This window comes from Vicia villosa, linkage group LG2, assembly GCF_029867415.1.
Source record: "Vicia villosa cultivar HV-30 ecotype Madison, WI linkage group LG2, Vvil1.0, whole genome shotgun sequence".
NCBI lineage: Eukaryota > Viridiplantae > Streptophyta > Magnoliopsida > Fabales > Fabaceae > Vicia > Vicia villosa.
The window spans coordinates 135,849,102-135,861,401 of record NC_081181.1 but is presented as its reverse complement, the minus strand read 5'-3'; the positions used below and the strand labels follow the sequence as shown (position 1 = coordinate 135,861,401).

The window sequence follows — 12,300 nt, the reverse complement described above, 5'->3', positions numbered from 1 at the left end:
TTAGTTTTGATTATTTTATTATTATTTAATTAATTATTTCACTAATTTCTAACAATTATTTATTATTTATGATATATTATTCATAATTGGCCTTAGAAACAAACGAAAAATCTTTATTTTTTTAATTATTGAATAATTTTTTTATTGTTCCTAACTACTATTTTTATTGTTTATTATTCATTATTCATTGTTTCACTAATAATGCATTTGATATTTTTAATGCCTTTATAAAATCCATTCAAATCTATCATATAAGAAAAGTCTACCACTATCCCATCTCTAAGCTATGCCACATCAGCATCTCTTCCCACAATAATCCACATCAGCATTGTCAAAATTAACTTCTTCTTTCATGCAGTTACATCCTTCTATTCTTCAATTTCCATTATTCTCATAACTGTCCTTAATCCCACACTTTCCAAATTCCAAACCTGTCAAAAAAAAGTTTAAATTCTTCTTCTTCTTTACTGTCCCAAAATCTCTCTCGTCCTTTTTCTCTCTCTCACGAACTCTCCTCTTCTTCTTCTTTTCATTCTTCTTCTTCCTTCCTCCTTTTCAATCTGACTTTTTTTGATTTTGTTCTTTCAGAAAGTATGTAATCGCTATTCGAGTGGGTAAATCAACGATTTGGTTACTTCAAACGGTAGGACAGGTTTGTTCCAAATCGATCCGCCATAGATTTCAGTTACACTCAAGACATGCTAACAGAATGATAAGTTAGCCTAATGAATCCTCAGAATAATTTGTCTGAAATTATTAAAATTTTCAAACCAGGGAATCCATCCATCAATTTGGGAATTTCTACTCAGTTCTATGATGCCAAGAGTAAATTTGAGGAAAGAGAGGAGATAAGGCAGCGTAGAAGGTAATCGTTTCCCCTTCTATCAATCTAAATGATCGTCGATTAGTTGTATAACTTAATCTGTATTTTCAGGGCGAGTTTTTACTACATATTTGTTTCTATAACACCGGTTTTTCATATTAAATTTATGATACCCGTCTGATCACTAATAGTAGATTAATAGACAGTGATTGAAGGATTTGCTATTGAGGAACGTTTGTTGATAAAATTTTACATTGCAGGTTGAAGCTGTTTTGCTGCTTTTGGGATACCCGTGATTTGGTGGGTCGACATGATTTATGTGAAAGGGGAAAAGGTGAATAAAAACCCTTGAATTTGAGAGTATTGGATTGTGTTAGTGTCATGTCGATCTGTGAGAATGCCTAAATTTCTCCCGATTCTTCGTTCTTTCTCTTTTCCTCATGTTTGTTCATTTTTGTTATTGAGTTTCGAACTACTTCGATTTTGTTTTTGATTTAAGATTTGTTGTTTCAGGTGTGGTGATGTTGGCTCACGCGGAAGGGGAAGATTCGTCGGCGGTGGTGAGATTTATTGGTTTGGTTGACATCAGTGTTTATCTTCTTGGTTATTATTAATCACACTTTGCGGTCTTTTTCTTTCTCGCAAACTTAATGTAGCATTATGTTGAATTGTCTGGTAGTTGAAATTTGGGTTGAATTGTTGAATTTTCTGCTACCTGGCTCATGAAATGATGCAAGCTTGGCTTAGACTACTTCTCTGCTGTTTTGATGCTGCAGGTTTTGATGCAAGCTTGGCAACGGTCGTTGATTTTGGTCTTTCGATGTCAGGGTCATGTACTACTCTTTCAAACATTGTTTCTAATATAGAGATTATTGAAATTCTATTTTATTTATGGATTACTACTGTGAATCCAGCATATGCAACTCGGTTTCTTTGAAATCTGGAAAGAAAGGTAACAACCGTTCATATAATTCCGCAGCCGATTTACTGTTCTGTTTTAAAAGGGATCAACGACGCGGTTATGATCCGGATTGGTGACGCGGTTTCATCATTTGTTGCAAAGTTGCTGATTCCGTTTGCTGCCGATCATGGGAAACTGGACTAAGCAGCCGATTGCTATATCAAAACATGAACTCGAAGGTCACAACTTTTAATTGTTCATGAATTATACTTCTCTATATTTCGATTTCTAACAAATTGGGATATCTAAATAATGGTCTTCCACAAGACAGAGCAACACCTTGGTTTGACAAGGTATTCGATTTTTAGCTACTATTTTATTTCAGAAAGTTTTAATCTAATATGTTTTAATAAAAAAAATTTCGAAATGTTTCTATCTAATATGTTTTATACATATAGATTTAGAAGTATGTCTGAGCAATAAACATGTTGGATTACTGTTGTCATGTTGCAGAGCTTCTTGATTATTGCCTTGCTGAACTGGGAGGGAAAGTGGTGTATGGTGGCATTGTTACTGATCCATTGGCTGTAGAAAGAAATATTGTTGTCCATGGACAGATAATTCTGCAACTGTTAGCAGACTCTTTGCAACACCCTATTACCTTCAATCAACGTCAACGACTTTGTTGATGAATCTGTCAAAGAATTCTATTGCACTTCAGCTTTCATCGTTGGCACACCTGAACATGTAAGACTTTGTTAAAACTCCGTGTCTTTTTAATATCACTGAATCTAATGAATTCATTTAAATTTGTAGGTGGGAGTTTTGCTGGAACACCACCCAAGAAGATGGTTGTTGATGTTGTGTTTATGGCTACTATCAACATGGTTTGGCACTTTGATATTGTGTGGTGCTGCATATCTCTCAACAAAATTCTCATTCTTCCGTAGCTACCCTCATTTGTCTATAGAGACATGTCAAAAAATATTGCAGGGATGGTCTCAAAGTTATTTTCGTCTCCTTAGGATGCTTTTCACAACCATAAAGCTTCTCACTCTATTCGTTTTCTTCACTCAGGTAGGACGAAGAGGAATCATCCAGCAACAAAGCGGTTCCGCGACATGGAACAATTGTCTGGTGGTGAAAAGACTGTTGCTGCACTTGCATTGCTATTCTCCATCCATAGGTAGAGTTGTTGTACTTGCAAACTTATTTTATTTTTCTCATTTTTTTAGTAAAACTTAGATGGCCTGTTCTTGCCATAGCCATACTTCAAGCTGTGGTTGGAAGTCAAGCTATCATCACCGGAACTTTCTTGATAATCAAACAATGTTCCTCTTTAGGATGCTTCCCAAGAGTCAAAATCGTTCATACATCGTCCGCAATACCGCTTTCGGTGTCAATGCGGTAATTCTCTTCCCGGAAATGGTTTTCAAACTGAACATGGTGCGGTAATTCTCTTTCCGGAAATGGTTTTTAAACTGAACATGGTTTGTGTAATGTAATAGGTAATTGGATATGTGTATGTTTTGTTGTAAATTATAGTGTATTTGGGACCCTTGCTTGGCATGTGGTTTGTAACTGATTTTCTTTTTGTTTAGTTCCTTAGCTGCTTATGGAGCGTATGTGCATCCTATGCCATATTCGAACGAGATTGGTTTGCGAATGCTTATAGGCGGGGTTGTCAGGGAGGCTGCTGTGTTGGGGTATCACGAGGGGACAGAAGTTAGAATGAATTTCACTTGAGATTCACACTCTTATTATATGAGAATGGCATTGGAGACAATTCAGCAAAAAGAGATGCAATTCAGGTGAACTTTGGATTGTCAAGGCCCACATCCCCTGGAAAAGAGAGAGTTAGCACCGGTATATATTAGCAATAGTATTCTGTTAAGGTTCTGTTAATAGTATCGATGGAGCTTGCTGATTCCGTTTGCTGCCGAGTATGATGGCGATGGTTCAAAATTCGCAAGTTGTTGTGAGTTGTTGAAGAAGGTATGTGTAACATTTTTTTTCTGCAGATGTTGAAATTTCGAGATCGCGTCGGAGTTGGTGATGTGCGATCTGATGTTGTTATTTGAAGATGCTGCTAATTAATATAAATATGCAGATTTGGAAAATTGATGATATGGATTAACACGTTGATGGCCGTGCGGTTGAAGCTGAAGGCGTTATCGAGTTCTGTTGATTCTGTGTTGCTGTGTTGCTGTGTAATTGACAGAATACTACCGGCATCTATCATTTGTTATGTCATTATATTTATTTTGTTAAAAAAATAAAATATATGTACTTTAAAATATTTATATAATATATGTGTATCAGTTTAATTATATTTTAATTTTCCTAAAATATATCATTTATCAGTTTAGTTATAGTTTAATTATTTTTTTTCTTAATGGCTTTATTTTTTAATATTCAATTTTTTTTATATTAGTAATTTTATAACTTTACCAATTTTAACCAAAATTTAGTCTTTTACTAATACTTTTTATTATCCTCAATCCAAATGCGCGAAAACGACGGATGTCCGTGCGAACGCACGCGTATCAAAGTGACGGCTGCCATTGAATTTTACTGGTGGGTTGCATGAATTTAGATATCTATTGACCACGGGAACAAGCTCAAACGTTGGTGCCTACGCGAATATGGGCTTGAGTACGTGAATTTTTTAAACTGCGGATATGGGAACGGGTCCCTAAAATATATGCGAATATTTATATAATATATGTGTGTATCACTTTAATTGTATTTTAATTTTCCTATAATATATTATTTATCAGTTTAATTATAATTTAATTATCTTTCTTTTCTTAATGACTTTATTTTTCAATATTCAATTTTTTTTAATATTATTAATTTCATAACTTTACCCATTTTAACCAAAATTTAGTCTTTTACTAATACCTTTTATTATCCTCAATCCAAATGCGTGTTTGACTTGGCTGATATAGTAGCTATATATTTTAATCCACAAGACACGTGACCAGGCTCAAACGTTGATGTTCTCGCAGATATGGGCTTCAGTACGTGAATTTTTTAAACTGCATATATGGGAACGGATACTATAGTACCCTACCCATACCCTACTAATTTATAACTTTTTTCAATTTTAACCAAAATATAATCTTTTACTAATACCTTTTATTTGTCTCAAACCAAATGCGCGAAAACGACGGGTACGCGTGCGATGCAGTAAAATATTATTATATTGACTTATCAAATTACGCCCAACATATTCTTACAAACATTTAGGCCCAACACTTTAAAAATAACTTCTGTTTTCCTTCTTTATGATAACCTCTAATCTAATTTATAATTTTTTCCTAACATTTCTAATTTTTCTAAACCCAAATGCGCGGAAACGACGGGTACCCGTGCGAACGCACGGGTAAGACACTAGTTGTATATAATAGAGAAAGATACTTGAGCTTTTTTTTTTTGTTTGGAATTTGAAATGCAATCAATTGAAAAGTCATGGTACATTGAATTATTAAACGGTTGTTTTGAATTAACCAAAAGAACAACTTCCCATATTGTGTCATATGCCTTTTAATTTTTCTATTTTCAGTCTCAAACATATAAATTCAAAGATGCCAAACGAAAAAATGCCACAACTTCTCTTCTTCCATTCCAATCAATCTACGCAAGTATCTTCTACATTTTTTCACGCAAGTAGCTTTCTCACAACCATGACCATATTACACACTATTAACATCAATTTCATAAACTAAATTAAATTCACACCCAAACTACCAATTCATATGTCAAAACCATGAGTCAAATACACAACCACAAATCAAAACCACATTCATGATAAGCACAGAAGAGATATCCAAAATTGAAGTATACAACAACAACTCACTTGCAGCAGCCGTAATAGAAAAAAAAGCAGATGCAAAGATCACAAAAAAATATAAAGCAAACTCAACTTTTTCGTCGCCAGCAGATTTCTAGAAAACTCCCACGACGAAGCCGCATGTACCGGCCGCCGATGCGCCAATGCACATATACGCTGCAACAACAACGTCGATCATCCATGTAAACACGCAGCACATAACCGGTTAACCTCCACGTCAACATTCGCATCCAACCCCAAAACGCAGCATTCACGCACTCCTTCGCCACGTCTCCAGTCCACCGCTGCGCCACTATCAGTACCGGGCTCCTCCGACAAAGTCTCGTCCGGTCACCATTGAGAAAATCATTACCACTTTATTCTCTGTCACTATGTATCTACTCTTTGATTTTTCCTTGCCATGTTTTATTCAGATGTTATCTGGATTTGCTTTTAAGTGAGCATAATAAAAGAATTTGTTGGATGCTTGGTGTTTGATTGAGAAAAAGTATTTTAAAGAAGAAAACAAAATCTTTTCAAATTACTAAAACAAAAAATAATAATAATATCAATGTTTTTTTTTAATATTAACTTTTTTATATAATTCATGTAATAAAAATTACATAATGGCCTTACTTCATTTTTATAATAATATTAGTATTTTAGGTTTAGTTTTTTCTTTTGACTTTACTATTTCGACTTTTTTTAATGAAAATAACTACTTCAACAACAATGATCAATTATTCATATTATCATTGAATTACTTTTAGAAATATCAAATAATAATTTGATGAGTGTTAGATAAATCTTTGAACCGAGTATCAAAGCTAATAAATTTGTAAACTATTGTGATTTTTTTAATATTAACTATATTGTGGTCCAAAGCATTGACATATTTAAATAATTTTATATTTTTAATAATTTATAAACATTATATGTTTAAAATAAATATTAAATAATCATAAGCGAAAAAAATTATATTTTGAATAATGATAAGTGAAAAAAAATAAAAATTATCTTAAAAATAATTATTAATTTTTTTAAGATTATTGACTTAGTTTTTAGAGTTCATATTTCAATTAATATTATATTTATAATAAAATTTAATTTAGGATTTTCAGCGGTCAATAATTAGTCAATTATTAATTTAAAAATGAATATGAAATTCAATTTAAATTTGTCAAGTATGTTATTTTTTTAAAAAAAAGTATTCATATTGTATGAATGTAGATAATTAACTTTTAATAAAAATACTATATTTTATTTAAATCTCAATTATATTATAATTATTAATGAGTTATTAATGATGCAAGAGGTGAGGTGCTGCAACATCCACAAATCTGGGACAGATTACTTAACCAGGGTAAATTCCAGATGAAGGTGATGTATGATGCAATGACTGGTCATGAACATATGGTTGATTGGAGGACTATATTTCATAGAAACTTGGCTAGACCTAGGGCAAATTTTGTTACATGGATGCTGTGTCATGAGAAGTTGGCAACTAAAGATAGACTTAGGAGGTTCAAACTGATCACTGATAGCATATGCAGTATATGTAAGGAGGATGATGAGTCTATTGCTCACCTGTTTTTTGAGTGCAGGGATAACAAAGATGTGTGGTGCCAAGTTCTGAAATGGATCGATTATGCTCACAGGCCGCTCCCCTGGAAAGAGGAATTGAAGTGGATCACTAAGGAAGCAACAAAGAAAGGTTGGAAGACCAGCCTCTTAAAACTTGCTTTCTCTGAAACTGTTTACGGCTTATGGTATAGAAGGAATAACATTGTCTTTGCCAAAGGGACTCACACTAATATAGTTCATAGTATTATAGATAGTATTGTATACAGAAGTTGGTTGTCTAAGAAGCTTAGAGACCATGTAGCTCAATTGATGATGTAATAGGTTTTTTGATTGGTTGGATCTCTTGATCACCATTTTGTACATAACAGTTTTTGTGGTAATATATATTATATTTGCTTCAAAAAAAATAATAAATAATTAAATATTTAATTGTGTAATTAAAAGAAAATACAATTTTTTTAAAAACAACTGAAAATTAATCTTTAATTTGTTATTGTATAAGTAGAAGACGCGTTAACACATAAATTTATTATAGTAAATTCATATTATTATGCAAAGAACAAAAGAAATAAGTGTCATTTTTTACACTACATGGCTATTATTTTTATATTGGTTATGCCAACTCAAAATACTCAATTATTTTAAATCTTTTTTGGTACAACTATTTATAATGATACTCAATTATTTTAAATCTTTTTTGGTACACATTTTATACTTATAGCGCATACGCAATTAATGGATACACATTTTTTTGTACTTTCTTATAGCGCATACGCAATTAATGGATACACATTTTATACCAAAGAACAGGATGATAAAAGTACTATGCAAAATAGTGGTGTTACCTTGGTAGCTGAAGCTATGCACATATCAAGTGCGAATGACTTAAATCCGAAATTTGCAAATTTGTCATATTTTGGGGTTATCGAGCGCATTTTGGTGTTTGATTACGCGAAGTTTCAGATTCCTGTATTTGGTTGCAAGTGGGTTGAAAATAATAGTGGCGTACGAATGGATAAGTCAGGATTTTTGCAAGTGGATCTCAATAGGGTAGGGTACAAAGATGAGCCTTTCATTCTAGCCTCTCAAGCTAAACAAGTGTTCTATGTCAATGATCCGACAAGTACGAAATGGTCTATAGTGCTTTTATCTAACAAAATAGTTGATGAAAAAATTGAAGATCAAGGTGATATTGGTGTTGGCATTGAATCTTGTACAAGAAACGATCAAAATGAGAATGAATCTTGTATTAGAAATGATCATAATGAGGGTATTTGGATCAATCCAACCGTCCGCATTGTTAAGAGACGCGTAGTACACAAACCTACCAAGAAAAGAAAGAGACGTTAGTGATAAAGGTAATAGTATACATAGTCCGACTAATTTGTTTTATTCAATTTGGTGCATATTCTCGTTTTGTACATAACTTTTGAACCATGTATCCGCTTGTTGACTTCTTTACATGTAACTATACTATTTTGACGATTCCGGAGCTGCTCATGCACTTATCTTTACATTTCGGGACTATTTTTTTATCGGTTTTGCTTCTGCCCGTAATCAAAAGTCGGGCTTAGGGTCTGAATTTCGGAAAACCGACTTTGTTTTTGAGTCCGTGGCGACGTTTTACCATAGCCATGTAAATTTCGTTCAATTCCGATAACTTTCTTTTTTTACGCTTATTTTGATTTGTACCGATTTCGTTTCCGATTTACTTGTACATGCATGGTTTGACTTTCATTTGACTTGTATAGATTGTTAGCTTATTAATAGTGTACTAATGTGCTTTAGTTTGTTTGATACAGGTTCAATGGCTTCAGATAGAGATGCTCCACCTGAAAACCCACCTGAAAACTTACAAGAAAACTCACAAGAAAGAGTTGCTTCGGATACAAATGCTCCACCTGATACTGAAGCAAAAGAGGTTGCACGAGGCATCACTATTATGAGGGATATCATACGACATAGAGACCAAGGATTAGTATACCGATTGGAATGGAATTCTGATAAACAACCAATTGGTCCTAATTCTGCAAAGTTGACAAGTTATATTGGTACACTTGTCCGTATGCATATTCCAGTCTCCATAGCTACCTGGAAATCGAAGACGAAAAATTTAGAATTGGAGGAGAAAAAACAAGCGATTTGGGAAGAGCTTCAGGTATATATCATATATGGTTAATTGTTGTTATTATCTTGACGATAAATTGTTTAAATTATTTATACTAACACACTATGCGTACTCTTTTTGCAGAGGACTTTTGAGATACCAGATGAACGTAAAAGCTACATACTTAGTTTGGCCGGCAAGAGATATAGAGGGTGGAAAAGTTTTTTGACAAACACCTATCTTAAGGATAAAGATGGAAAATTTCTTGAAGTTGCACCGGGACGGCCAACAAAGTATGCGACCTTCATTGATGAAGCAGATTGGGCTGAGTTTGTAAAGCAAAGAGATGAAGCTTTTCAGAAAAAGAGTGCCACGAATAGGGAGAGAGCATCCAAACCCGCGTATCCATACAAAAAAGGGCGTTTGGGATATGCACGCTTAGAGGATAAAATTGTAAGTAAATAGAAATTCGATTTAATTAATTGTCTACATGTGCATGTTTTAATTGACGATTTTATCGTTTGTGTCAATGCATAGTTGGAGGAGACTAAAAGTGAGGAAGCTTCACTTCCTGTACATGTGTTGTGGAAGGAAGCTCGTGTGGGCAAGAATCACGCTGTCGATCCCGATGTTCAGAGAGTTTATACTGAATGTGTAAGTATAATACTGTGTCTTTAATTAAATCAAATGTTTTTTAATATATAAATGACTTTTTATCTCCACTAATAATTATTTAAATGTAAATGAATTACAGGAGACCTTGTCGCAATCGGCATCCACCGGTGAGGAGAGCGTACTTAGTAGAGTACTAGATGCTCCCGAGTATCCCGGTCGGGTGAGGGGTAAGGGTCATGGTGTGACTCCAACCTCTTTTTATAAGAGTTCTAGGAGAAGATCAAATCTTACCAATGAAGAAGTGTTGCAAAAGTTGCAGGAATTGCAAGCACAGGTCTCTGAATTGCAAAGAGATAAAGATATGTATATGAGAGAAAAGTGCAACACTTCATCGGTGAGAGAAACTAGTGATAAGGCTAGTATCAACTATCAAAAGAAATTTCCCGAGGTAATTATAAGTTTTTTTCCTTACAAACTGTTCTATTTTATTAATGATAATGACTTTATATTTACTTTTGGTTTAGGGCATTTCATCTTGCCAACTATACTTATCGGAACCGAATTATCGACTAGTTGGCAAGGGAAAAGTGCACAACACTTCGGGAGATTTACTTCACCACAGACCGCTCCCGGATGGACACCTGAAAGTATCGGTGGATGTTGTATTAGATCGTGATGCGATTCTACCGGTACCTGACATGGTCTCAGAGACGACATTGCTGCGAGATGCAATAGGATCGTTTGTTGCATGGCCCTCGGAGCTCATTACCATTAGTGATGAGGTAAATTGAAAACGATTATGAATCATTTAGTTTTCGAATGTCAATTCTAAACCGTTTATTAATTATGTTTTACATTTTATTTTTAGACTGCTCCTATAAAACCCGCAATTAAGGGTAAAGGGATTTTACAGGAGGAGGAGTCTGTTGCATCGCTAAAAGAGGTACATTTAAAGTGTTAATATATAATCTGAATCAAAATATGCATGATTTTATATTTTACCTAACTTATATGATTTTTAGGCATCCGCTCGGGAGTCACAACAAGTGACGCAGCAGGTTCGTAGCGTACCACCCAGTGGTCCTCCGAAGCAAGCGGCAAGAAAAGGCGGTGCTTTTGTGCCTCGATACCGGGCGACACTCGCAACAATGGTTGATATGTCCGATATGAAGGATGGTGCTTTACGGGAAATCGATATGGATGAAAGTGTCTTCGGTATTGAGTTCAAGTCACATATTACAATTGACGACTTGCAAGAGATTTTTGACCAGGATCAACTAGGCGTCAGTAATATGCAATCATACATCCGGTAATATTCACTCATCCGATATATTATTTAATTAGTCCCACAATATAATTTATTTACACTTTTCAATAAAAAGAATCTAATGTTTATTATGTTTTTATTTAAGGTTGTTGTATGACAGAGTGTTGCGCGGGACTGCATTGTCTAACAGATTCCGGTTCGTGTCTTCCGCCCATTGCAGCGGAATGGAAATTGTTTCGGATCCGGAATCTGTTAGACAGCGCTTAGTCGATAGATTCATGTCCACCGGCAATACAGAATGTCTGCATCTTTGGGCGTATAATACCCGACCAGTAGGGTTAGTTTCTCATTCTTTATTCATCTAATCTCTGTTTCTTTAGTGTATAGCAATATTTTCATATAACCTATTGTTTTAATTTATAGAGCACACTGGTTGCTGCTTGCTATCAACCCGATAAGGGAAGTCGTGTATTATCTGAATTCGGTAAAGGGTGAATGGACCAATTATCCGGCCATGAAGGAAATCGTTGATTTGTAAGTGGGATCGTTCTAAATATATATTCGTGTATATTTATATATTTACTTATTTGTGGGATTGATCTAAACATATGCTTTTATATATTTGTTAATTAGATCAATACAAGTATTCCGTAGTCAACGGGACGCACAGGTATCCCGGACTAAATCAAACAACATCACCTGGATCGAAGTGCAGGTACATTACTTTTCACAAATTTGCTTATAATATTTATGCTACTTGGTAAAACAAGACAACTTATATAGAATCTTATTTGTTTTTCTATGTAGTGTCCGATACAGCGTAACAGTTCAGACTGCGGATACTTTGTATTGAGGTTTATGAAAGAAATCATTCAGGCGAATCAATTAGAGATTCCTCCCACGGTATAAAGTTATAACTTAAGATAATTTCATATAATTTATTACATTTACCTAAATATATTATTCATATTATGTTTTTGTTTTATAGTACCTTGACGAATTCCGTGCTGCTGGGTACTCGAAGCTAAAGTTAGAAGAAATCAAAGAGGAATTGTGTCAATTTTATATTAAGCAATTTTTCATGCAGATTTGAACTATAATATTGTTGATTTTGTAATGATGTATATATATAATTTTGTAATGATGTATATATATAATTTTGGATATT

General features: G+C 34.0%; 2 protein-coding genes and 1 long non-coding RNA gene across 9 annotated transcripts; all 3 read left to right on the top strand.

The window, feature by feature from the left end:
- The first annotated feature begins 396 nt into the window (after nt 1–396).
- On the top strand, nt 397–3,944 carry LOC131646878 (uncharacterized). Of its 7 annotated transcripts, XR_009297661.1 has the most exons (12): nt 397–652; nt 775–865; nt 1,084–1,157; nt 1,337–1,383; nt 1,600–1,656; nt 1,803–1,963; nt 2,056–2,077; nt 2,238–2,471; nt 2,541–2,910; nt 2,990–3,232; nt 3,326–3,719; nt 3,835–3,944. It is a non-coding gene; the product is annotated as an uncharacterized LOC131646878 (long non-coding RNA). The 7 variants fall into 7 exon arrangements; XR_009297662.1 differs by having other exon boundaries at nt 3,068–3,232; nt 3,326–3,938; XR_009297666.1 differs by having other exon boundaries at nt 2,990–3,131; nt 3,326–3,938.
- Nucleotides 3,945–6,933: 2,989 nt separating this feature from the next.
- On the top strand, nt 6,934–7,461 carry LOC131650097 (uncharacterized). The gene has a single exon (XM_058919834.1). The coding sequence runs from the start codon at nt 6,934–6,936 to the stop codon at nt 7,459–7,461; it is 528 nt and encodes a 175-aa protein (XP_058775817.1).
- Nucleotides 7,462–10,903: 3,442 nt separating this feature from the next.
- Nucleotides 10,904–12,300, top strand: LOC131646877 (uncharacterized). Its single transcript, XM_058916821.1, has 6 exons — nt 10,904–11,174; nt 11,278–11,469; nt 11,556–11,666; nt 11,766–11,847; nt 11,940–12,035; nt 12,121–12,300. The coding sequence occupies exons 1-6, from the start codon at nt 11,014–11,016 to the stop codon at nt 12,223–12,225; spliced, it is 747 nt and encodes a 248-aa protein (XP_058772804.1). The 5' UTR covers nt 10,904–11,013; the 3' UTR covers nt 12,226–12,300.

What these genes read in the sequence shown, in the direction of transcription:
- LOC131650097 (XM_058919834.1), top strand. Translation starts at nt 6,934, where the DNA reads ATGAAGGTGATGTATGATGCAATGACTGGTCATGAACATATGGTTGAT.
- LOC131646877 (XM_058916821.1), top strand. Translation starts at nt 11,014, where the DNA reads ATGGTTGATATGTCCGATATGAAGGATGGTGCTTTACGGGAAATCGAT. An exon ending in TATAATACCCGACCAGTAGG is followed by an intron (nt 11,470 to 11,555) that starts GTTAGTTTCTCA and finishes TTTAATTTATAG; the next exon opens with AGCACACTGGTTGCTGCTTG. An exon ending in TCACCTGGATCGAAGTGCAG is followed by an intron (nt 11,848 to 11,939) that starts GTACATTACTTT and finishes TTTTCTATGTAG; the next exon opens with TGTCCGATACAGCGTAACAG.